Here is a 27,389-nt window from a genome sequence, read left to right as displayed (position 1 = left end):
AGGCTATTTATATCCTCCAGTGCAGGTTAAACAAAGCAAAGGCAGGTCATGACTTGATTAAGGTAATAAACTCAGGGACAGAGTAATGAACTGAATTTGGCCATGAGATTTTAGTCATGTTGGGCTCTCTGATTCTGGGCAAGTCCACACATTGCATCATAAAACTACTAAGGATGAAGTTATTTCATACAGATTTTATTATTTAACTTTAACAACCTGCGATATTATTTTATGACAATTGCTAAATAATTCAGGTTTTTGAGGCTGCATATATTTTCCTTGTTGCCAGCATATAATGTGAGTAAGAGTGTATGAAAAGAAAGGTAAAAACAACTCTGTTTTCTTACAGTTAAAGGATTTACTGGGGTGTAACTCTGCAATGAATACACATGATTTTTGGGTTTTAACTATAGCACTGTATGGGAGAAAGGAATGGGTTAGCAACCACCTGGAAATACAAAAACATCTTATTAAAATGTAATTAGATTCTATGGAAAAAAATCAGCATTTTGAAGAGCATGCAAAAGGCAAGCAATTGTTAAATGTCTCTTTAGACCCAAGTGACAGCAAATCAGCATATTAATGACCACCTCTAAATTGCTGATCCTTGCCTTTCACTTCCAATGCTGTGACCCTTCCCAGCTCCAGCTGTGAGCCTGGAGCCCTCCCCTCCTAATTACAGGACAGAGGTCACAGCTCTGTGCAGGACACGGCCTAATTGCCCTCTTCAGGAAGGTTAAACAGGTGAGAGACTCTGGTGGCCAAGGTCTGTGTGGCCTCATTACCTTCAGCAAGGACACCCCAGGCTTGGCCACACAGCTGTGACCACGTGAGGTGTGGCCAAGGGGATGCAGAGCATCTCCTCAGCATCGCGACGGCGGCTGGCAGGGACATGAACATCGTCCTCCACTGCCAGCCCCACACAGCAGGAATTGTGATTCCAGAGCAAACCACCCCACAGCCATGCTCAGCAGGAGCTGCCAGAAAAGCACAGCTCATTCCTGACACTGTTAATGATGTCAGGACAAGCAATAGAAGTTCTAGGTATCGATGTTAAACCAGACACCCCACTGCTGTGATCAGTTATTGTCTAACCGCCTCAACTTCTGCACAAACGGCCACAATTTTAAGGATTCAAATAATTCACCAAGTTCACTGAGCCTATTTGGATGCTAAAATAGAACTATATATATATATAAGGACATATGAAATCAGGGCAAATATTTGACAGAGATTATGGAGCTTAAAGAAATTATTGACAATCGAAACATGAGAGAGGAAAGTTAAAGTAACAAATAATATAGTGAATTAGATATGTATAAACATGGAGACAAGAAGGGGCTGAAAATAATGTCTAATGTATACTCTGATAAGAGAAATAACCCCTAAAGGAGGGGAGGAGGAGGATCTCCCGTGACTCTTGCTACATGCTTAAAACCTGGCTTGAGGTGAGCTGCATGAATTGTTAAAATAAACAAAATGATAAAGCAAAAGCCCATTAGGGCATTTTAACAGATGGGGAAGGGGCAGGCAGAAAGCAGAAGAGAAAATGAACCCAACTCCAGTGGCTCCATCAGAAACCAATCCCCTCATTTTTGCTTCTTGCAAACTTCCCAGTTTACTTAGCTTTAACTTCTAAGAGAAAAATATTTTCATATACAGGCAGTTCTGGAAAGAGAATGAGAGAAATTTGTTTTCAGTGAACCTTCAGGAAAATAAAATTATTTATCCTCAGTGGTTTCAAACTACTGATTGGTTTGGCTCATATGTGGTTTATCCTGCATAAAAAATATTTCCCCTTAATCCTCAGTTCTGTCACAATGGTTTTAAATAAACTCATACCGCAAAGCTATTTCTGTTATGTCAACATTTCTTTTGTTTTTTCAAGCAGGATACCCCCAGAGAGCAAATGCAGTCCATTTGCAGTCCTATGCACTGAGAAAAAAAATCACAGTAACAAATCCCTCCTAGGCATAATGTGTGATTTCTACCATCTCTAAAGCATTTAAAATGGACACAAACACATGACAAAAACTGCTAATAATCGGACACTACCAGATAAAGGCTTTCAAATTATAATATTCATTCCCACCAAGAGAGGAAATGCAGGATTTCCTCTTGAACTCCTACTATTCTTTTTTATTACCACCAGTCAACCCCACCAACTGGAATTAAACACTTGGGGCCACACTATGGCATGGCATTTTAATGCAATTCTTCCACTGATATAAAAAGAACTGCTGTCACAAAAAAAATAAAAACCAAAACACTTTCTCTTGTAATAATAACCATGAGTTCATGAATTAAAATGAAAGGTAGCCAGGTTTAAGAGACTGAAAGAAAATAACTTTTATTCAGGGAAGGGCTGGAATTGTTTAGCAGACTGGGTGGATGCACCTATGAAGGTGCCAACACAACAAAGCAATAAATATGAGCAATGAAAACAGCTGCATGCTTTGCTTCAAGGCTTAAGTCAAGTGTTAAATGTAGAGCTTGGGGAGCAAATTTCCCTTTCTGCTGCTACAGGGCCCTGCCAGGAGACTGAGCAAGGACTGCTAAGGGGATATGCAGTGTGACAGTCTCTGTCTTCTGGCTGTGCATTCCCACCCACAAGAGTGTGTCTGCGTGCCAGCATCTCAGCATATGGCACACACAAGCATATGGGAGCTACATTCTGTAACTACATTTCTCCTAAATTGAAAGTAAATAACAGACACTTCTCCTATAAACTTTTAGATGGTGAAATCAAATGTTTGCACACTGTCAGATTGCAGAGGCACTGAAGGCATCCTTGGATGATGTTACAGCATCACCAAAGCAGGGTGTCAGCATCAAACTGAGGGGACTCAGGTGCTGTCAGGTGATCATGCCTGGCATAAGAGCATTGAAGATGATCCTAAAAAAAGGAATTGTATTGAGAATGAAAGAGTACAGGCACAGCACTGCCTCCAATAAGGAAATATAACATAAATTTAATTCCTCTTAAGTAAAAATCCAATTACAGACAGCCTCTGTAATCATGTTCATTTACCTAAGTTACAATCAATTCTCCTTTAAAAATGCATTCCAACAGATTCCAAAGGGTAAAAAGCTAAAGACTGAGAGTATCAACTATAAACCAGTAAAATTATATTGTACCATGGCACTTTCAATTTGAGAAAAGTAAATTTGTGTTTTCAAAACTCTGGAATTAAATGTCATTAGGACATCTGAAAACCATGACTGATAATTCCAGGAAGGTACACTCAGGCCAAACACTAAAACTAAAGCTATGCAGTAGGGCAAATGAAATGACTGGAATTAGTATAGGAACAATAGGATGAGCTATGAGGCTAGACAAGAGCTTTAATGCCAAGAGGTGTAGGCAAAATAAGGTCATAATCTTCCCTGTCTTCAAATTCTAAGAATTGTTGAAAAATCAAAGCCAGCATGTAAAGTCAAAGCTATTATTTTAATATAGCTCTTTACCCTCTTGTTCAGAAAAAGCCTCATTTCTGTTGCATAATTATTCTTGGTATCCCTCAATGTAATGAGAGAACACATCATTGCTTACACATATCACTACTGGGAAGTGAAAAAGAACTTGAGATAATATATTAGAAAACCAAAGAATAAAATACCATAAGGGTCTAGGCATGCTTACTATAAGTATACTCCCATAACTCGTGATGATCTCATTTATTTTCTATACTGATGCTCCTTCATACTTAGAACAAGTTTCTTCAGAATCCCAGGTGGAACATTTACACTATTATTGGTATGTTAATGCAACCCCTAATTCTAGCAGGCCAGAATCAGACAGAGTAGAAGACATAAGACAAGGCTCAGCTGAGACACAGGTTGAAGTTTAAAGTCCTGATTCTATAAGAAAATAAACATACACTTAACTCCATCCCTGTGGTAGCCCCTTTGAATGGCAGTACTCCCTGCCATGAAGTGTGTCCAAAGTCTGGACTTACAGAACACTCCATAAGATAACCACTAAAAGCAAGTCTGAGAAAAAGAACAAATGATGCCAGCAAGGACATCACAGACACAAATCTCGTACAAATAACTGAGGAAGAGCTGGGACAACTAGTTATTCAGCAGGAAAACTGTCTCTGAGGTCACCAGTTTCCCATTCTGTAATTATTAATGATATTGACAGAAGTGCTAAAGGGCTGACAAATTCCACCATGCAAACAAAGCACTGAATAAACACAGATCCCAACCAACAGGCTCTATAAACAAACAAGGGGAGCCCGAGATGAGCTTGGGATGCAATAAAGATGGTAAATACCAACTGAAAGATAAAGGAAAGCAACTGAAATGATTTGCATGAAAAGGGGTCAGGGAAGAAATGGGCAGAAAAGTCAGGCACAGAGCATCAGCATGGAGAAGAGATTGTAATGGGAAAGGGGAGAAGTTTGGGATAGAATTAAGGAGGATCAAACAGAATGCAAAACTGTGCACATCCTTCTCAAGATAAAGGTCCATGTTGTGGCTGCTCTTTAGGCTGGTTTCTCTCTGCAGCCTTTCCACAGTAACACGTGCATGGGGTTAATGTAGGCACAGAAGGAGTTCCAGCTGCAGCTGAGGGCCAGCATGGTGGGAGGGCACCTCCGGCACCATTTAATGCCTTCAACTGGACTCATCTCTGTTCCATCTAAAATAACTCCTCAGAGTGCAATTTTTATTTGATACTCATGGAGTGGGTGATTGATTATTTGGTTCGGAATACAGGATCTGAACTGCTGTAAGGGCTGAGCTGCACATGTCAATTTTGCCAAGCTGTGTGACTTGAGGTTTTATTTTTCCTCATGTGTGAGCCACAGCTGCCCACTGTTTGAGGAGGAGATAAGAGAAAAGTGCATTGCTGTAAAGCCCATTCCTCCTCCCACCCACACACTGAATGCAGAACACAGGATTGATAAATTAATGCTGAGCACTATTTTTATACAAGCGTTTTCATATTCTAAGTGGTTCAGACTCTGCCTGGCCAGGAAGGCAAAATAATATGAGTTTTTAATGTTTCAAATTTACTTTGTCCAGAGAATAGCTGCAATCTGAGTGCTTCTACATTATGCAATCAGTCTAAAGAATCTTTCACAATTTTTCCCTTTTCCCCCAAACATTATTATAGGTTTTGAATTGCTTTTATTTTCATTTTCTATTAAAAAGAAAATCAATGGAAGTGCATTAGATGATTAATGATAGAAATTATGGTCCTTTCTGAGAACATAAAATACAAAAACATGTTAATTTTTTTCCTCTTTCTGTGGCCCACAATTACCAAAATTGCTCGAGTTCAATTTCTTTGTAGCGCCTATCATCAAGTTATATTTAAGATGAATTATTTATTGCACAACTTGAAAATAAGACTAAGCCATCCTGCTATAAATACATGCATTGAGATGACAGTAAATACAGAGAATCAAATATGCCAAATAACATGAGAGAGAGAGAAAATGGAAAACAAACACAACATTACAGTATTTCTAGTAACTCAAGTTGGAAAATTACTCAGCTGATTAGGCAAACACTGACTTCCTCTGCAGTGAAGCACAGATACTAAATCCAGAACAACACTAATACACCCACATATTCACAACTGCTCCAACATTAGATTTAAAATATGATGGTGCAAGGTAACACCTCAAGACTTGAGTGCACCTTTCCTCCTCAGCTCCCCATTCCCCAGCTCCGGCTCTTCCCATTTTGGTATTCCAAACTCACACTGCTCTTGCCCCCTTGTTCAGGACCAGCAGCTAAAGCTACTGGGACATACACAGGCCTTTCAACAGCTTTTCAACTCATCCTAATCTACATTCACTTCATGGAAAGTGCTCTCAAAGTTTTCTGAAATACCAGTGGATTTTATATATATGGTCCTGCATAAAACTTTCCACTCTAACTATCACTTTTCTACCATAAAATAATAGATAAGAATACTAAATGCATTGAGGTCTGAAGTCTGGCTACACATCTCCAGTCTAAAACTGATAATGCAACTGAAATTACTTTGACTGAAACTAATAAAAACGCATACTCAAATAATTCATGTTATCTAAATTAAGTATCTTTCAGCCATCATACAATATTGTCCACCTCATGAGAGAAAAATAAAGATACTGGACTTGAGATTCAAGGGTCAGCACAGCATAAGTACAGTAAAGACACTGTATTTAGATTAAAGGTAACAGAGGCAGTGAGAAAGTGAAAGAGAATGTGAAAAATTTCCCTCCTACAGCCTTGAAAAATGAAATGTTTGAGAGTTTTCAGGAGATTTACCCAGTGGGAAAACTAAATACGCAGATTGGAATCCCAGGAAGAGCAGAGTCACACTCTGATGTGTGGGAGTTCCATGCATATGTACATAATATGTAAATTATCCATCCAGAATGGCTTTTCCTACTTTTTCCCCAACATTTCTACTGTGCAGGGGAAAAGTGTTTTTTCGAAACCCTATGTCAGGGAATCCATTCTTCATCAGGAAAAAACAAAAACAAAACAAAAAAACAAAAAAAAAAAAAAAAAAAAAACAAACAAAAAAAAAAGAAGACAAAGACACCCAAATCCTCCAGGAGAGACAAATAGTCCAAGAAGGCTGCATTTTGAAACTGGGTATACAAAAGACCCTGATTTCCATAAGTATTAGGAGTGGTATTTCACCTGGCTCATGCTAAATGAACTTCATGTGTGAATGAAGAGATCCAATAGCTTTGCCTCTTAAAAATAATAAAAATAATTACACCCATCTTCCTTCAAGTTTGCTGTTCAGACCATTCTCACTGCCAGTACATTCCCTTTTACTTCTCTTTTGAAGCTAACAGATCTAAAGGGACTATCTGTTTTTTCCTTCTCATCTCTTAAAAACAAGGCAGAAGATCAGAGAAGATGCAAAGGGAGATATCTTACAGGACTTGGAGGTTTTCATGCAATGATCTTCTCTTCCTTTCTTATGGGCAGAAAAAATAGAAACATTTCTTATTTGGCTGCTGCTACTCATCTTAAATTTTCACTAACTTGTTATAATTGGGGGGGCTATAAAGCAGATTGCATTATTGCTGAAACAATGGGAAAACTCACAATTATTTCAACAGGAAAACAACAGACCCTATTATATTTTCTTTTTAATGATTCTTCTATGAATAAAACATTTGTTTGCAAGCATTTGTTTCTGAAGAAATTACACAATCCAAACACTGATCACAATAGGATTAATCATGTATACCAAATGCAACATTTGGACACAGAAAGTTCTCTATCATGATTCCTTTACCATTGGTACAGATAATAGAATTGATGGCTTACTTAACTGAAAAAAGCAATCAAATGCAAAAAAAATAAATTAATACAATAGAACATAAATTGCATCAGACCTAGAAATAGTTTCCACCCTGCTGAAAGATTATTAGGATTAGTAATCTTCATTCCAGGCAACCACAGCCTGGGACACTGCACTATGCTGCATTTTCTTTTATTACAGTCTTTCCAGTACAAATCATTTTAATCTTGGCTATAATAAATCACCAGTTAGACTCTCAGCTTATACCTTCTTTTCACCTGTGAAGTTTTGTTCATCTTTGTTGGAGCTCAGAGCAGTTTCCCCCATAAAATTGCTCTCTGTGTGAATCTTTCCTGATGCAGAAGGTTTCTACCAACTGTCATTACAAGATCAGAGCTTCAAATTGAGGAGCACTTAAAGCAGGGGAAGGTCATCTTTGGAAATTAAATTGGAATAAAATTTTGTAGAAGTGGAGGTGGCTATTCACACTGCACCACTGCAACAACAGCAGACCCACATTTACCTCGCATGCTCATTTCAGAGCGGCTGGGCCACAAGGATTTATCATCAGCTTCCACCTCCTCTAAGAGCAGAAATTCCCCTCCCAGCCCTGTCCACACACACAGCAGCAGCAGGGGCTGTGCTCCCCTCTAGAGAGGCAGGACCCAGCCAGGGAGGGCATCCCTGAGGAGCACACCCAGACCTGAGGCTGCCTCAGTGACACGAACCCCAGAGGAACATCTGACCCTTCCCTCCCTGAAGAGGGAACAAATTCTATCTCCAGTCATGCCCAGCACCACCATGACGCTTAAAAACAAGGGAACATAACCAGAGGGACTTCCAAAACTTCCCAAAGAGGTAATTATTTCTTCCATTTTAGTATAAGTTATTTAGGAAACAAAATTCAATGCAAAACCAGCTGAATACTTTGAAAATTCATCACGATTCACATCACATTTCCTTTTCAGAAGCAAGAACTGATATTTGGAATTTTAACTGTGTATTTCAAAGAAACAGTAAATAGCAGCTTTTTAATTCATCAGAAGCCCAGAGGAAAGGGAACTTTCCATACAAATGTGCTGTACTTGGGAGAACAACTCTTGCTGTTGCTATAATGAAAGCATAAATACAGCATAGCAGGAATTCATAGTAATTTGTTTCTATGAGCAAGTTTGACATGGCACAGGCAAATAAATTCAGATTGTACAGCTACACCGAAGTGAGACATTCTCTGAGCTACTGCACTGGCATTTTTCCTTTCCTCCATCATTCATTGTATCAGAACTTTGTCTCAATTTTTCTCTAAACCTTTGTCTTGTCCTGTCAGAAGGCCCACGCTCCAGGGTTATATCTTATCAGTTAATTAACTTTTAGAATGGAAACGCAGCAAAAATGACTATATAAACTTTTGCTCATATATATCAAAGCCAGTGTCAACCAGTGTGGTTCCTGTGTACCTAATCCAGGAGACTTATAATAAAATCTCATCTTCCATTTACAGCCTGAGGCAATAGTAGCTCTTGCAGAGAGAAATGTGAAGTGATGAGGTTTAGTAGAGCAATAACGTTGCTCAACAGTTTAAATATTGGTCTAGCTGCTGAACTTTATGCCAGGAGGTTCTGGCATTACATTATTAAATGCCAATATTTCATCCACGGTCCTCACCTACTCAGAATAATGCATAATTCATTTCAGAAAAAAAAAAAATCTTGCCATTTAAGACATTTTTTTCTTCCCCCACCACCTCCCCATAAAAACCCCTTGACTGCAACACTACTTTTCAACTGATCAAGGCAGCACTAATGGGGAAGTATGGAGATTGTATGTGTGTATATAATATACAGGCTCTTCACTGCAAATTAATGAACAATTTAGCAACAACATACTAGAAGCAATGAAAACCACTGCCTTCTTTCAGGCCTATAAGGTTGGTGCCAACAAGGAATAAGAGAGAAATTGATTAAGCTGGAAAGTTTGGATCAACAAATAAAGAAGAGGAAGATCCTCGGAGGCAGATTTGATTTCTATTTTACTGACTCTTCAGCTCACATCAGCAGATCTCACTGCTGTGTACTTAAAAAAAGGGGGTAAGAAGGAATTGAATGAGAGCCAGTTTTTGAAAATAATTTTGCCCACAGTTCAAAATTTCAGTGAAAAACCCAGCAGTGGAAAGGATGAAACATAGAAAAATAATAAAGAATCTGAATGGGAACTGGAGTCTGACAGGCTGGGAGCATCCAGCAGTCCCTTGCTCAACTCCAAGCACACCTCTTCCACCCAGAGAGGATCACACCCTCAAGCTCCTGATTCCCGTCCTTCCAGAAAAGTTGAGTGATCTGGCATCAAGATATATAGGTACACATCTTATAATTTACTGCCATTCTTGATTTTTTTAAATTTATTTTTTAAGGGCATTTTGAAATAGGCTTATTAAGATGCTTTCTAAAGAAAGTTTCATCAAGACCAGTTTTTGAAAGTCAAGAAAACTTCTTATTTTGTTTCAATAAAATGCAAGAGAACACACTGCAAGATTACCATATCAGTACTTTTGATTTACTCACCTTTTCAACATGAAGACAGGCAATTCCCATATATAACTTTATTCCAAAGCTGTGACCTTGACTTGTACCAAAAGTTCAGTTCCATGGCTATTAGTTTTGAGGCAAGATGAAGGAAGAAAGGAGTTCTCCCAGATAAGATAATAAACTGTCAGCTACAGCTTATGAAATACAACTGTTTCAAACAGATGATCTGATTTAATATATGTTGACTGTCAATTCAAAATTATGACTCAGTCATTACGTAGCATGGTGACTACAGAGCCTGAATTACTTTTTTGTCTCATAAAGCATTTGGTGTGTGAACCAAAGACATCCTCACAGCCTTCCATGTAAGGTTCCAAAGTAAAAGAATAATCCTAAATTAAATTAAATACCGTATATTGAATGTGTATGGTTAACACATAGAAAATTGAACTTCATCTAAAGGTAAAGAAAAGGCATCAAAAGTACTGTTGGTAGAGTTACTGATTACATCAAGATGAAAAACAGTTTTTCTCTAGTTGTTGAAAATCATAAAGGAATGCAAAAAATGGCTATTTTAACTATTAACCCACTGTCCTAGGTACTCATAGAACTGTAAAAATACACTGAAATTTTAAAAAATCCCACCCCAAACCCCATTATCTCCTGGGAGTGAAGAGAACTGTGCACTTGTATAAACTACATACACAGGATGTAATCTCTTTCTCTGCTCAACTTAGTAAATGCAATTTTTCCTAATAAAAGGAAAAAAATGAGCTACCGACACTGATGTGTCTATCAATAAATGAGAAGTCTTGATGAAACTCCCATGTTTTCCAATACAGTAAAAACACAAAAAACCCTGAGATTCATATGGTGCTTTGAACAGATTCTTGTATCCTACCTTGTCCCATATAACAACAGCTTGTTTCACATTGTTACATAAAATTATTCTAAAAAACATAAGTGTTCACTGGAAGTAAGGACATGGGTTACATCTAAGTTAAAAGATGTAAGATTGATTCTCTCATAGCAAAAGAATGAGCAAAGATTGTGAAGAAGTGAGGAAATGTTTAACTCTCTAATGCTTATCTACCTTTCTATTGTATATGTTTAAAAAGCAGTTTAATACACTTTCTATTACAGCTACAGTGTGAGTCTTCAGCAACAACCTCAAACAAACACATTGAATAGAATCACCTCCCAAAATCAAATTATTTTTTATCAGCCAAAAATCTCCTGCACCTACAAAAACACTGAATAAACAGCAAACAGTCACCTGATACCAGTGTTAAACAACTCTTCTCAGAGCAACTTACATGAGGAAATAAAAAAGTGGGACCTGAATTTTGTGCCCCACAGGCTGCCCAATGTACCCACACTGTGAAATACAGAGGCAGTGCCAGGTGAGACACCTAAATCCCTCTCCCAAACTGTGATGGCTCCTCCATCATCTTCGCATCACTGTTCATCTCAGATAACTAAGGTGTCACAATATGAACATATTTAATTAAAAACAGACTAAAAATTTTTACACAGTTATCACACTAACATGTTTTTTGGGGTGAAACCCTGTTGCAGCCAATATTTAACAGGTGAATTCACATGACTGGAATAGTAACATAAGGGGGTACAGCACTTCTGTAACAGCATGTAAATGATGGTGCAAAGTATTTTATCTAGAAATTTTACACCTTTTCCATCTTTGAAACAGTTTCTAGAGAATGACTGGTAAAATTTGGCGTGTCAGGGTGGAGACAGAGTAAATTTCACTCAGCATAGAGTGTAAACCATGAGCAGAAGCCAGCTGGTTTGGGCAGGCAGACAAACACATTCATATAAACATATTTGCATTAAAACTTAGTAAGGCATGCTGGAAAGCTGGGCTGGCAGGGAAAACTGAAGAAAGGTGCAGCTCAGAAAAAAAAGAGAAAAACCAAAGTGAAAGCTCTCCTATGATGGGAATGGGCACAACCACAATGGGGATAATCTGGAGTATGAGAGATCAGCTGAGCTCAGCCAAAAGTTATTCACTGCCCTTGGAACTACAACAACAACAAAAAAGGTGAAAATTAGGTCAGGTTCCTGTGGATTAGCAGAAGGCTGCAGCACAAACATGCAAAATCAGAAACAGCAATGGAACAAAGGATCCTCCTGCAAATGTCCTGGAAAAAGCCAGACACCCTGCACTGTGCCACCACCCCCTGGAAACCTGGCCCAGGCTCTCACCATCCTCCCCAGGCCAGGACAGCTGCACTCCTGGGAGTGGATTTCCTCACAGGGAAAGGGCTATCAAGGATAAACCAGCTACTCCAAAAGTGTCTGCTCTAATGAATCCTGGCTCTAGCAAACTCAGAGGAACCGATCTCCATGTGTCAGAGGCAAACATCAGCTTATTTTTGATTTGCACAAAAACAATTGGGACAGCTATGCCAAAAAAATGAAAAAATTAAATACATCAACTTTCTCTCTGTACTAGGTTGATGGACACAGTGAAATAAAAAGAACAATGGCCTTATTTTAGAATAGTTTGTTCCCTTGAGGACAAAAGTCCTAAAAATGCTCAGCACCATGAATCCCAAATGACATCCTTAGTAATTAAATTATATTGCACCAAAAAGCACATGCCTTCAGGAGTTTGATTCAGATGTGCACACTCTAACCAGGAGTAACTGGGTATGCAAAGATTGGGTGGAGTTGACATAAAAACACATAGAATGCTTAGCACTAAAGGAAACCTCTGAAATGGAATACAGCCTTTTGCTTTATGATAATCTCTGACTATTCACCATTGTTTTATTACTGAATTTTGTTATTGTATCTGAATACAATTTGATTTTATGAGATCTTAAATATTACCTTTATAAACATTTCATGGGATGTTGACTCTCTATCTGCAAATTGCTTATTTGCTTATTGTATCTGTTCATTGATGCCACTGCAATAGCTTATTTTTGCATTAGCTTCTTTGTTGAGTCTAGTTTATCTTCTGAGCAAATCCTGAGATGAAATTTTTAATAAGAAATCCTAAAAAAAAAAAGATATAACTGTAACTGGTAAAGACATTTTCCCTTATGGTGCTCTGTTTGCAGCATAATTCAATCAGGGTGTTTATGCCAGTTAACTGAGATTTCAAGAAAGTGCTTTGTTTATCATTTAATCAATATGATTTGAGCAACCCAGAAAGATTTTTTAATAGTAAGCTACATTTTGTTCACTCCTCCTGCAACTTTACCCAAGTTTCAGGCTTCTGCTGAATACTCTCCACACATCATTTCTTTTGCTTCTGCCATTCTGACTGTGCAAACTCAACAGCAATAAAAACCTGTGGCTGAATTCCATCTACAGAACACATTAACTCGTTTGCAAGTAATGGAAGATGACAATGACTGCACTGGGAGAAAATACAACAGGATCATTGGGCTCCCCTCATCAACCTATTTGACAGCTGTACTCATGTACCCATCACTTATTCCACTGCAAGCCTGAACATTTACATTCCACAAAGCATATAATCAAATTTTATTCAAATACAGCCCAAGAACTAAGTGTATTTAACTTCTGGAGACACATTAGGTGATTATTTCATTCATAGTAAAAATGTAATACTTGCAAAACCACAGAACCAACTGCAAATTGATAATATGTTTCATTATTATTAAGTCTGCCCCTTGGAAACACCAGCAATTAGGGTCAAATGAAACTCCATAATCCTTCTACATTTCTTTCATGGTTGCCTCCAGTATTTACAGTTACCTGTGAAATTCATCTAGCAAAGAAAGGCATCTTTGAAAGGCTTCAGATAAGACAATTTGAGCAGACATATTTTGCCCTGTTTCTCAGCAAAGTATTTAAAATTGCAAAGTTTATGCTTTTATATCAGATTTGCAGAGTATTAACATTTAAATAAGCTTTAAAAAAGGGCCAGATATATAATCTAAATCCAAAAATTAATAAAAAAACAGCCATCTTCCTATAAATGCTACAATTAATCATTGTGATGAACAGAGAGGAAGCAATCCATCTAACCAAGCCATAGAGCTGATGTAGCTCTTCTTTTCACACATCACACAAGTTAATTATAATGAGCAGATGTGCTTAGATTACAGGAAAATTTGTACTCCATGAAACCAGGCACTGAAGGTATGTATTTATCCATGAAGCATAAATTTGTCCCTGTGTGTTTGGAGGTTTGCTCACATGCAACTACATCAGCAATGTGGCTTGCAGAAAACCCATCCAATCCCACAGGACTGAGCTCAGCACTGCTTTTTGTGTGCTCCATGAAGTAAACATTGTAAAAAGGTTCTGAAAAAGCACCTACTGGTGAAAGCAACTCATCACCAACAGGGCAGTTCTGATCTGTCCTGATGCCTTGTGAAGGCTGAGCTAGAACAGAGACTAGGCAGAGCTAAAGAATAAAGCAGGGATTTATTTAGAAGGCCTCAATGGATGCACCTTGGGCAGCACAAGAGCCCAGCCAGGGCTGCACCCAAGATGAACCAAAATGGTCACAAAAGGGACGATCAGTCACGGGGTCTCACACTTTTATCAGTTCCGCTCCATTAGCATACTGGAGTTAATTGTCCAATTCCAGCTTTAGGTTATGAAGTCTCATCCTTGTTTTTCTCTCTTCAGTCCATGTGGTTTATGCTCTTGGGTTTGAAATTTGGATCTTTTGTCCTTGGTGCCCAGCTAGAGAAGGAATTGTTTTGTCTCCCTACTCTGTGAAGGGAGCTCACCATCCCCTAATATGAAGCTCAGAAGTACACACTAAAGCAGCACAGAATCTGAAAAATATAAAAGCTAAAACCTGAGGCATCAGTCCCACAAATTCTACAAATTCTCCACTGTGCCCTGACCAGCCTGTGACCGCATCCTGTGTTCTGGGGTTAAAATGCAACAGAAGAGATAATCGCCCAAATGCCCTCAAGAGTTCATGTCTGCAGTAGCTGCTCACTTCTGCAGGCCTATTTATGCTTGATTTTCTCAAATGCTGTTAAGTGCCTATTATGAAGCTGCCCTCCAGGAGCACAAGGAATAAATAAGTGGCTGCAAAGGCCCGTGGTCAGCGAGGGCAGTGGCTGGGGAAGGCCACTGGAGCTGGAGCGCCGCCCGGCACGTCCCGCATCCCCCGAGGATGCGCTGATCTCCTTCACCCTGAATTAAACACAGGCTGAAGTAGATGGCCTTGGACGAGCCTATCACATTTTAATAGCTTGGTAAGATCCCCTCATACTGCATACCTCGAGTTCAGGCACTTCCTCTGCATACACAAAGACTGGGATAAAAATTTCGATACAGAAAGTTGATATCTAAAAGACAGTAGGAAAGATGTAACTTCAATCACCTTGGGGCACATCAAAGAAAACAAATATATGATTGCAGGGCTGAAACTTCTGTGAACTGTCAGAAAGAAACAATAGTACTGACCTGAATTGATCACAAAAGCGGTAAAAAGTAACATTTGCTACAAGGCTTCACATCCTAGATCGAAATTTAACACTACAAAATACTCTGCTTCAGGAGAACTCTATCAAATACCAGAATATATTATTCAAAACTTTCCTTATTTCACAAAGCCAATACCAGCAATCCTTTAATAAATGATGCAAGCACCTGGTAAAACCAGCAGCTGCCAGCAAAAAAATTGACTTTAGAAAAATCTTTGTTAGAAGGTGACATATTTTTCATTACTATCTATTGCCATCAAGGTATAGAGATGGCTTTTTCTTCTGTAGTAATTTTATTCCAGGGGAATTCCAATTTTTTGGATGAAGTTTCACTTGATTTATTAAAAATAAAGAAAACGGAATCTTCTCCTGAGTCTCTTCAGAACCAAATGGATGACAATAAGGGAAGTGGAGAAGGGTTGTTTCCAACAGGAAAAATGTTTGAAAGTATTACTACTGCAATCATCAGACTTGGTTTAGAAAGTGCTAAACACACCACTCAGAATTTTTAATATTTCTGAACATATTTAGAAACTGCCAGCAGAAAGGAGCACCACTGGACACCCACAGCAAATGTAATATCGACCAGTTCACAGACACCTGCTGTATTCTCACAAGTGCAAGCACTTCATAAGCATCCCTGTCACTTCCAGTTACTGTTCTGTCACTTCAGTGCACCTGTTTGAAAGACAGATGCTGGGAATTTTGAAAGACAGTTTGATTCAAGGTTATTCATTTATTCTGAAATTGAAAACTCATGTCTAAAGCCTCTACTGCAGACATAAAGCAATTGGAGGAACATTAATATACAAATTCAGAGTCAACAAACATGACATCAGGATTCCTTTTACACCTTTGTGTCATGACACTTCAAAAAATCTTGTGCTTGAAGATTTATGGTAAGCCATATTGATGAGCTCTGTCATTCAGGATGCTAATATTCATGGTGAGTATTAGTTCTTAATTATTGAAAGAAACTACACTCAATAATTTCCATTAAGAAGTGCTTTCTAAGTAATGCAGAAAAAGGGAAAATGCAAACTGAGACTTTTATCACGTTCCTCTGAAGGAAATTCCCCAGACAGGTCAAACCTCGGGAGTCTGACAATGAACAATATATGCTATAAATCAAACTCTGCATTCCTTTCAACATCCCTATTTTCCTTTCACCAACAGTTGGGTTTGTTTGTTGATTTGTTTTTCTGTTTGCTAGTTTGAGTTTTTGTTCAGGGGTTTTGGGGGGGGAGCTTGTTTACTTGTTTGGGTTTGTTGTTTTGTTTTTTTCCCAGGAGGTAAGAGGGGGAAGTCAAAACAATTGACAGAGTTCTTGAATGTTTCATTGATTTAAACACGATCAACATTTCAACCCAGTATTGTCTATATCTCAAATTAAACCTCTTTGGTTCTACCATACTGTAAGAATAAACAACTGGTCTCCATTCCTCCAATTAATGGCTCTGGAATGTCTCAGAAGCTGATAATCCACTTGACTGAGACCATTATGGACAAGAAAGAGGTTATTTGGCTAGAAACTGTGAAAGTAACATCTCTAGTGTTTTCCTGACAACTAATAGTATAAAAGTTTTTTTATTAAACTTGCTTATTTTTGGTAATGTTTCAAGCTTTTCTATTTAAAGCGTCTATTTGAAAAAAAGTTCTCCTTAAGGCCATTTTCAAGAGAACCTGGATCTTATCCTGCTCAGTTCAGATGAATTTTTAACAATTTCCCTATGAACCACAGCAGCTTTGGCATGAATTGTCTTTGGAGTTGTAAACAGCACAACTGTGACATACAGGAAATTAAAATTTTATAAAAGCAAAAGTAGATCTAAATCAGTACTGAATGAGCCTGCCTCCACATGGAGAGGTGAACAAGAAGGATGTGAAAGTGTTATATAAAATAGCAAACAAAAAGGGAGACCAACCAGGACACAAATGCCTCAAGAACAAAGGATGATTCAATTAAATTGAAAATCATGAAGAAATTAGAATAGCTTGCTCACTGCAGGGTTACCCCATTGAACTGAGGTATGCCAGACACACATAGTGGCCAAAAACCAGCAACTAAAATGAGCTCATTTAAAATATTAAGGATTAGAAACCTTCATATTTCAGGCTCTAAGTGAAGAAAACAGTGTTTTAGGATGAAATGGCTCCAGTATTTCTGATAAAGAGTACACAGAAGACTGAGTGAACAGGTCTGCTTACAATCCACCCATGGCCACAGAAAAGATTGCTGTTCCAGTCTGTAACATCCTCTGCACAAGCCATGACATGTCACCACCCAGGCCTACTGCTCACAGAATACTAATTTCTCAGGATTTGTGTGCCAAGTCTGAATCAACTGCTCATAACTAGGATTTTAAATCACTGGAAGCTAGTGGTAAAAACAAGCCATAATTGAGAGGGCCTGTCTCCAGTTTGAGGGAGAGATTGCTCTTCATTATGTCTCTCATTATGCCTTTCATCCTCCTGAGTAAGTCTCGGCACAGTTTGGATCTCCTTGGACCTCTTTCATCTACTCTACTCTGTTTAATGACAATCCATCATTTAAAAAAGGACCCCAAAAACGACTTTTGCCAACGATAGTTGCTTAGATCATACAGACTCCACACTAGATAAAAGAAATCTTGGGAGGACCAAAGAGAGCTGAACTTAATCAGAGGGATGAAAGACAAAATGAAAATCTATCTACCCTTACATTTAAAAAAGGAGTTTCCTTCAGATAAGACGATCTCAACTCTCTCCCTCTGTGCCTGTTAAATATGGTGTGAGCACTGTCAGATCCTGTGGGACTTTCATGACTGAGATGCTCCAGCAATTCCTGTAAATTGTACACATTTGTATGGTGCTGTCTGAGGTGACCGGGCCACTTCCTATTGATCTGAAACCTTTTTTCCCCCCTTCCTCCTAATCAAGGCAGAAATACACAGCCTGGCGAGCTTTGATGTCCCTCTGCTTTACTTCTCATTATTTTGATCTTTTAACAATCCCTCTATTGGTACATGCCCTTAGTGTACATTTTCAGGGTTCGTGCCTTCTGGCTTCAAAAGACTGGTGTACTTGATTAAGGCTTTTTATTCCTTTCCCCCAGAAAACAAATGCTCTGTGTGGCACTAAGAGGCTGATATTTGTTTTGTTTTTCAGATATATAGTTAAGCTAGAGAGCCTGCTCATTCCCTTCTGCAGAGTGGAATATACTGTCCTGGTTTTGAAGGAAATCAAATACATGTAATTTATCTGATGCAGTCTTCATCATCTTTATTTTACGGAAAGTCTACAGATCATTGAGTTGCCTTTGGATAAAATGCTGCACTGTAGATTGCTGTCAGGACAAATTCTCTAAGAGTCTCCTCAATTTTTATGTTGCTGGCATAAGGCTACAGTGACAGAAATGACTCAGAGTCTCTCCTGCTATTAGTTCACGTCTATAAAGTAATGTCTTGCCAATTCTCCCCCTGCCTATGAAATACTCCTAGAGCAGCTGCACCTGAGGTGGAAGCTGGGCAGACCCAGGCTGAAATATAGTTTTAAGTGTCCTCTGATGCCTGCTGACATCCCCCATTAAAAACAGGAGGGCAGTCCACCATCACTCTTCTGTGAATAACCTGTCACTGGCAAACCAGTATCAATCTTTCTTCCCCTTGTCCTATCAACTCACACCCAAAGAAAGAAAAATTGATCTAGGGGAACATATTACCTGGAAGATCAGTAGGATGTAATACAATATGAGGACAAATTTCCATGTCCCACTGCAGTGCCCATGCACATTAGCATAGACACCTCTGCCACAGCACCAGGTTTTAAGAAATTTGCTCAGAATGATTTCTATGAAAACAGGTGATTTTATTTCTCATAAATTAAACTATAGGAATATCAAAGGCAGCCAAAATGCTCAGAGAGACTGGTCCACTATACTTCACATAGCCTCATCTGTACCCTCCCCTCCCCTCCTGCTCCCAGCCAATTCTAATGCTACAAAACTGAAATTAATCCCATGAAAAATCTCTCTGGGAGAGGATACCTTCCTCATTCCACTGGTGCAGGGAAGGCTAAGAATGCATACATATATACATGCATGATATTAGTATGGCATTTTTGTCTCCTCCTCAATTTTCCCTTGTTTAGCCCTTTGTGAAACACTGACACACATTTCTGCATGAAGCAAATCTATTATCAAATCTACAGTTAAAAACAGACCAAAGCTTATATGTAAACTGACAGAAATCTGACACAAGCAATCTGGACTCATGTAATCCCACATCCATACTGCAGTGATCATTCTCTCCATCTCCTATGTGCAGATATACACAGTTCACTGAGAATGAAGATTAGTTTTAAGTGCAAAACCAAGGGTAAGGTTTCATTAAGCTCAAGAGATTTTAATTTGTTCAGTGCTATTCACCAGAGGTAGACTCCTAAATACTTAATTTCTTTCTGTTAATGAAATTTGGATATTTTGGAAAAAAAAAAAGGTTTCTAATCTATTCTGAATCTATTGGCAAATCAGGAATTGGAATTACTCAAGAGAAAGTTCTGGTGTTTTTACCTGACCTCAACTGTTTGTCATTATAGTGGCAGAAGGTGTTATGGAACAAAAATAAAAGGGAGGATTGCCTATAATATGGATTCTGTTTTATGCAACAGAAGAATAAATTTCAGGAACTTGGAGATGCAAAGGAAAATGTAAGCAAAACATAATTTTATGATGGGTGCTTTTTCACTACAGGACAATGCCAAATATAAGTCTGAATTCCAGACTTTGCTCTACAGTACTGCTGCCCACCTTTCTGCAGTGCAAGTGCTATATTTTACATTTTTTTCTTTAACGAAAATTTCACTTTTCTGATTTCACAGCATGCTCAAATTTATCCAACATATATTTCTGGTCTGCCCTTCAAAGTACTCACGATTTGCAGTTACCCAGATGTGCTACAGATGTGCTCTCTAGTTCATCTTCCACACTGTTAGTGACAGCACTGATGGTAGTCCAGGGTGTGTGTGCCCCATGGGAAGCTGTCAGGATCTGATCAGAAGCCACCTGAAACAGCCTTCCTGACTGACAGCAAACAGCTGACAACACAGCTTGGATTGGGATTTTTCAACAAGTTGCACAAGCACCTCACCCTGCATTTCTCTAGATCATTTTTGGTACTGCACATGGGAGGGTTTCACATGGGACTGGACTCAATGTCTTCCTGAAGTTAAGGAATATTATCTGTGCTGCTTTTCACTTACCTTACTGCCAGACCTCCAGCCCACTGCCTTGTCTAGGAAAGAACTCAGATTATCAAAAGCAGGAATAGTGAATCAATTATAGTTTGGCTGTTTCTTACCCTCCTAGTACTCTCCTTGTGTTTTTAAGGTAAAAATTGCATTATCAGCAAGAAGAGGAAAACAACACAACACACCTTTGTGAATTTGCAATATGATGTAGAGGAATTATATCTGTAAAGTGCTGGTGAAGCCCTGGGCAGGCATGGGTGATAAACAGACCAAGGCTCTTCATTCTGGAAAAGCAACCTCCTTCCTGAGCCTCAGTGCCATCCTAGACAAACTCTGCTTCACGTTCTTTTCAAATGTATCTCAAACAAGACTCAGCTCCTGATTGGTAATTATTTTTTCCCTCAATTATTTTCTTCCCATGCCATCAGCTGTCAGGCAGGCGCCTCCTAGACCAGGACTGTGGCTGGGACCACTCAAGTTTGGCTCTGTTTGTGTCCTGTAACCCCTGTTACACCCTAGACCAGAACCACCAGGAAAAACACTGACCAACAAATGAACACCCAGCATCCCTCAGATTAAGGCTCAAGGTGCCATTGTCCTCCCTGCCCTACCTGCTCCCTAATACTGGAGGGAGCTGCTGGTGACAGGTGAGCTGCTGTCAGCTGGACAGAGTGACACAGGACTGCACCAAATGCCCTGCTCAAAAAACATCACCAGCAAACTGAAGCAGGTGAGTCTCTGCCACGTTTACTGTCATAATTGCATTCCTTGTAAACTTCAGGTTATCACATTGCCTTCAGCCTGTAAATTGTCACAAGATTCTAATGTGTACCTCCTGAAATTGGTAATTCTGTGCAAAAGCATTCTGCAACTCAAATCACATTGATGTGTTCATTTAGCTAATCAGCAGTTATATTAACTATCTACAATACAGAAAATAAGAACTGTTGGGTGACTTACCTTCTGAGCAAAAAAAAAAAAAAATAGTAACACTGATGGTTTTTTGATGGCACATCTCATTATAAAGAGGTTACCATAAAATAATTGCAGGAGAAACAACAAGAGTATATATGGCCATTATACTGAGTTACTGGCGGATAATACATCAGATAATATAGCTAAAGGATGCCTGCTTGAAATATTTCTCTAGATACAATCTTAACAGGCTATATCTAAACTTATCCTTTCATCTTGCTTAATATGATGCATTAACTTGGTCACTATTAGACTTGTGATCACAGTACTGCCTAAGTTTTATATAAGACTTCACTGGAACTATCACTGTATTTAGACACACTCAGGAAACTCAGATAGCAGATTGTTACCATTTTTTTCTTATGACTATTTTCTCTTGGTCTGAATCAGCCTAAAACCAGTCTGGTCTGCAGTGTCCCTAAAGCTATCAGAAAGCTCCAGAGCAAGAGCCAGAAACCTGCAATGAAGGAGACAGGAATCTTAAATTGCCCAAGTCTGGTGCTGCCTGCATCCCACGTTTTCACTGTCAATTCATACATCAACTTTTCAACTGTAACAGATTATACTTAACACTAACCATCTCCGCAAAATCCTTGTGGTGTGAATTTACAACCCAGCTAAAGCAGGAAAGGAAATATATCCTGTGTGGTCTGACAGTAGAGCAAGCAAAAGAAATACACCCCAGAGATGCTCAATGGGGCTGTCCAGGATTGATCCACCCCGTGACCTCCGGTGAGACAGGGAGAGTTCTGTTCTCCAAAGGTAAGGAATAGCTTCTTATTACTGCATCGGTGAGTGTGCATTGTTGTTTTCCTGTACATAAATCAATAAACTATCTCTAAAAATATTTCCTGCCCGGTGTCACAGCATTTCTGTATTCTTGAGATGGGGAGCTACAGCTCTGAGAAGGACTTACTGTCTCATTAACAGGGGGAAATATGGTCAAACACTCCAAATGAATCAAAGCAAAGTGGCAGGAGCAGGAAAAATAAGACATGGCATTTTCCATTGCTGCAGCTTCTCCCTGCTTTTGGAAAGCAACTTGTTTTTTCATAATCATGTTGTCAGTGTATTTCCAGGAGCAGTTTTTAAAGCAGAGTCTCATTAGACCCGTCTGGTCTTTAATACATGTCTGTTTACATCACCAATGGCGTTTGAAGCAACCTTCAAAGACACTTGCTTAAAACAGGCTTTCCATCCACTAATTAAACCTGAACAATCCCTTGTAATCAGCAACACATTTTTCCCCAAAAAACTGTGTGTCCCAGGTAGCTCTTCATGTCAGCACTGAAAGGAGAGGTCATTCCTGAAGGATTCTCCATCACAAGAATCCAAAACAAGGTAAAGTCACCAAACAGCACCTGAAGAAGCAGCAACTCTCATGAAACCATGGAATGGTCTGAATTGGAAACAATCCAGCTCATCTCGTTCCACCTCTGCCATGGGCAAGGACACCTTCCACTATTCCAGGGTTGATCTCTGAACACTTCAGAGATGGAGGCATCCCCTTCTCTGGGCATCTTGTGCCAGGGCCTAACCACTCTCAAAGGTAAGACTTTCTTCCAGCTCTACTTTTTGTCAGTTTAAAACCACTCTCCCTTGCCCTATCACTCCACACCCTCTCCAGCTCTCTTGAAGCCCCTTTAGGGCACTGTAAGGGGCTCCAGCATCTCCCTGGAGCCTTCTCTTCTCCAGGCTGACCAACCCCAGCCTGCCTTCATAGCAGAGGTTCTTGAGTCTTCTGAGCATCTCTGTGATTTCCCCTGGATCTGCTGCAGCAGGTCCACATCCTTCTCATGTCAAGGACCCCAGAGCTGGATGCAGAGCTCCAAGTGGGGTCTCAGAGTGGAGCAGAGGGGAAAAATCCCCTCCCTCATCTGCTGCCCACACTGCTTTGGATGCAGCCCAGGACAAGGTTGGGTGTTCTGGGCTTCAGGTGCACATTGCCATCTCTGAGCTCCTCATCAACCAACACTCCCAAGTCCTTCCTCCCAGGGTTGCTCTCACTCCATGCTTCACCCAGCCTGTATTTCTGCTTGGGATTGTCCTCACCCCTGTGTGGGACCTTTTCTCACAATCTTGACATCTCCTAGTAAATTAGTCCCTGGTGGAGGCAAATGACAGCTGTACAGCAACACAAAAGCTTGCAGAGATCCTCATTTACTGATAGTAATGTTGTCTTATGTAACTGTCAAGCAACATGCTCATCCTGTTTTATTTGAGTGCCCTGTCTTGGGGGCTTTTTGCCAATCATGCCTCAACTAAGTTTAAATAACAACTATATTTATTAGTTTTAAAGGCTACCTTTCTCTTTCCTGTGGCACTGCTTGCTGAATAAGTTAGTCCATTGAAGCTGACATAAAAAATGAAAGGCTATTGTAATTAGTGCAATATCTTTCCAAGATAAAACCATAAAAAACTGCAACTTCAGACAGCTGTCATCTCCTTTGCTATTCTGCTTATTATTCACAGACAAACTCTGATATCTTCTGCATATTATGCAGTACGTTTACATGCAATTTCAGTGAAAATGCTCATGGAACAGGATCTCTAAGTATCTATCTCAGAATCTAGCCAAGAGAAAGAACAGAGCTTGAAAGTCATTTCAAACCTCATTTTCCATAACTACAGTAATTGTCCTAAATAGGTACACATAAACACATACTTTTTTTTTCTTTAGAAATAATTTATATGAATTCAACTTTCTTATATAATTGGCTAGATATGACAATCACTGAAAACTAAAATCCTCTTTTTTTATATGACAGTCAGGTTATGGAGAGAAAAAAAATTTAAAAATGGATGCTCCAAGGAACAGTGAGACTGATTATCTTCAGAAGTAAAAGGGTAATTGCTGCCACACAGAAAAAAAGGAACCAGCCAAATTCATATGAATACTCTTTGGAGAAGAAGCACTTACTGGCTAGAGATGCTGTATTTTATGTAATGCAATTACTGTGTGGAGTGGTGGTGATACCTCGAATGCAAGCTCATTCACAGGATGCCTGAATATTGCAGGAAGGCAGCAACTATCTCTTCCACCTGGGATTCTTCCAGTGATGGCCCAGATACCCCTGAAAACACCCACAGACTCACAGTATCATACAAGGTAATTTAGGACACAAGGGGCCTCTGAGGATCCAGTGCCTGCTCCAAGCAGGGTCAAACTCCAAGTTAGAAAGGGCTTCTCAAGACCTTTTTTCATTGAATGTTCAGTATCTCCAAGATATCTACAGTCTCTCTGGGCAACTTGGGAGTTTCTCTCACTCCAGCCTCTGACTTTTCTTCTGTTAATCCACTGTGCATCTCTGGTAAGCGTGGCTCCATCTCACCTGTGAACTCCACACTAGACTCTCTTCCAGGCTGAATAAACCGAAATGCCCAGCCTCACCTCACATGGTAATTCAAAAATATGTCCAAAACCCCCTTGCAGTGAAGAATGACAGGATCAGAAGTCCTCCAGGGTTGAGGTTTACAAGCTGAAGAGCCCCTGCAAGGCATGTAAGCAAATATCTCCTCTGCCTAAAGGACTGCTCCCTGACAACACAGAGCACCTCTGCACACTCCTGAGGAGCTCAAGTACCAGCAAGGAGAGGTATTAAAAAAACCTTTATGAAATTTTCCCTTACTAAACACTTCTACAGATAGGATACAGAACTGCTGAAAACCCAGCAGCTTCTTTTCCAGACACAGTATGGCCAGAGTTAGCAGCTGGGTTTCAGCTGCCTTCTCTGTGGAGATCACTCCTCCTGTTCATACAAAATATCTTTAAAAATCATCTTCCATTGGTTTCATCAGAGACCTCCTTTTCCTGAGACCTCACTCATCTATAATAATACCCAGAAGAGTGGTTCTATCACTATATGTAATTATGAAAACCGAAGCTGTTACAAAAGCCACAGTTAATTACAAAAAAGTGAACGTGGCACTGAAACTATTTTTGCTTAAATTCACCCAGGTAGATTTTTCACAATTACCCAAGAACAGCACATAGCCTAGGTAATTACTGGAGGGCTCTCCATACAGTAAAACTAAGTGTGATACTCTTCTATTATACTTCTAATTCTGTCAGAGTAAGATTAACACAAAGTTCATGCACCTACTAGAACATCAAGATTACCATCCCTCCACACAGACTGAACAATACAATTTACAGATTTGAAAACCTTGTGGAAAGGTTTGTGGTCAAAACCTAGTTAAAGATATTTACTCCTTTGAGTTTTAGTATAAAACACATTTCTTCTTCCAGATACATCCCACATACTGTCAGGGCTTTTCTTTCTTTTCCTTTGTTTCCAAATTATATAAGAAATTCATTTCATCTTTAAAGAATAGCTTCTACCTTTGTGAAGGAGTAAATTATTATGTCAAGTTTCCTCAGTTAGCATACCTGTATAGGAATTTTTTTTCAATAAAAATAATCTTTTGTTAAAGGTTTCATTGTATTTTCCAGGAGACTGATAACAACCACATCTCCAGCCATCTGCAGGCACCACTACAGACTGATGCATACTCTGAACACTCTTCTCAACACTTCTGTTCAGACAATGGCACCACTAATTTCTAAGTGCTTAATTATGCCAAGGGCAGGAGCCCAAAGCCTTCACCCATGCAGAATTTCTTCAACAGTCTTAATGAAAATCAGGCCGCAGGCAAATCATTAGGAAATTATCCTTTCCATTTTTAGCATAAAGAATGGATTACTTCATAAAGGCCTATAGATAATTCATTTAAAGCTCACACACTTCAGCTTTAGGCAGAAAAGCAGGTTAAGATATTTGAACATCAAGCACAGATCTCTTCCTATACTCCAAGCTATTGTGTTAGTGGTACTTTAATGCCCAGAACAGCAGAACAACTCTATAAAGGAAGCAGTTCCCAACACTTTATTTTGTAAATGTCCTAAGTTGACTATATGATACTTTTATCCCCAATTGTCGTGTTCTGTTTATGCTGAATAATAAGTTTTGCACCTTTAAGATGTGTTCCAGGGAGTGAAGGGGGGAGAGAAGAAGCAGCAGTTTGTTTCCAGACACTGCACTCACTCCTCCATATTCCTGCTCCTGACTGTGTTGTCTGTGGATGGACAGACAGCGGGACAGAGCTCTCCTTTGCTGTTAGTTAGTTTAGCTAGCTGAGGCAAAGAAGTTCCCTAGACTGTAGTTTTTTTCCTTTTTCCCTTTTCCCTTTTCCTTGGACCTGTTCAAACCTGCTCTGGACTGAACACCCAGGGGAGCACCGGCAGCTGCCCCTGAGGCCCACCAGGCCAGGCCTGGCCCACGACATTTCCAGCACTGAGGGACTGATCAGAGACTGAGTGAGCTGAGGGGACTTTCTCAGTTTGTCATCTCTTTCAGAGCAGCAAAGGGTTATATTGATTAATACTGATTAGGTTTTATTGTTTAATAAACAGGTTTTTTCCATTTTTCTCCAAAGAAGCATTTTCTCCTAGACCAGTTGCAGGGAGGGGCCAATTGAATCTGCTTTCCTAGAGGAGCACCTTTAAAAATTCTCTCCCAGATTTGCCCAGAACCAGAAGAGTAAAGTAGTTCAGTTAGTTTCCAAATTACCTACTGCAAAAGAGCAAAGACTTAAAAGCCATGTGCAGCACCTTTAACACTGGGGGCGGGATGGAGACTCTTACCCCTGGACTGCAGGCCGTGCCCGCACGCCTCGCTCTGCCCCAGCGGGCCCTGGCGCACCGAGGCTGGCACCAGCACACAGGGGCTCCAGCGGTGGCTCTTCCACCTGCAGCAGAACAGCCAACAATGAAGTGCCTCAAACTGGAAAACAGGGAACAAATCTCAGCACAAACTCCAGTTACCAATCATGTGGAGTCACAAAGCTGTAATTAACTCCTGACACAAGCACCGGATTTCAGATGCCAGGTTCACCTTCTAGGAAGTCACATCCTTGTCCAACAAGGTTCCCCTTTCTCAGTTTGCA

The 27,389-nt window shown here is 39.6% G+C and overlaps 1 protein-coding gene across 3 annotated transcripts in view; it reads right to left on the bottom strand.

The window, feature by feature from the left end:
- THSD7B (thrombospondin type 1 domain containing 7B) overlaps positions 1–27,389 on the bottom strand; it is a 298,829-nt gene that overhangs the window by 96,758 nt on the left and 174,682 nt on the right. For all 3 annotated transcript variants that reach the window (XM_058027753.1, XM_058027754.1, XM_058027755.1), the window contains exon 13: positions 27,088–27,191. In XM_058027753.1, the coding sequence (XP_057883736.1) occupies positions 27,088–27,191 (104 nt within the window). The remainder of the gene's footprint in view (positions 1–27,087; positions 27,192–27,389) is intronic.

This window comes from Melospiza georgiana, chromosome 7 (genome assembly GCF_028018845.1).
Source record: "Melospiza georgiana isolate bMelGeo1 chromosome 7, bMelGeo1.pri, whole genome shotgun sequence".
Classification (NCBI taxonomy): Eukaryota; Metazoa; Chordata; class Aves; order Passeriformes; family Passerellidae; genus Melospiza; species Melospiza georgiana.
This window is presented reverse-complemented; position numbering and strand designations above follow the sequence as displayed.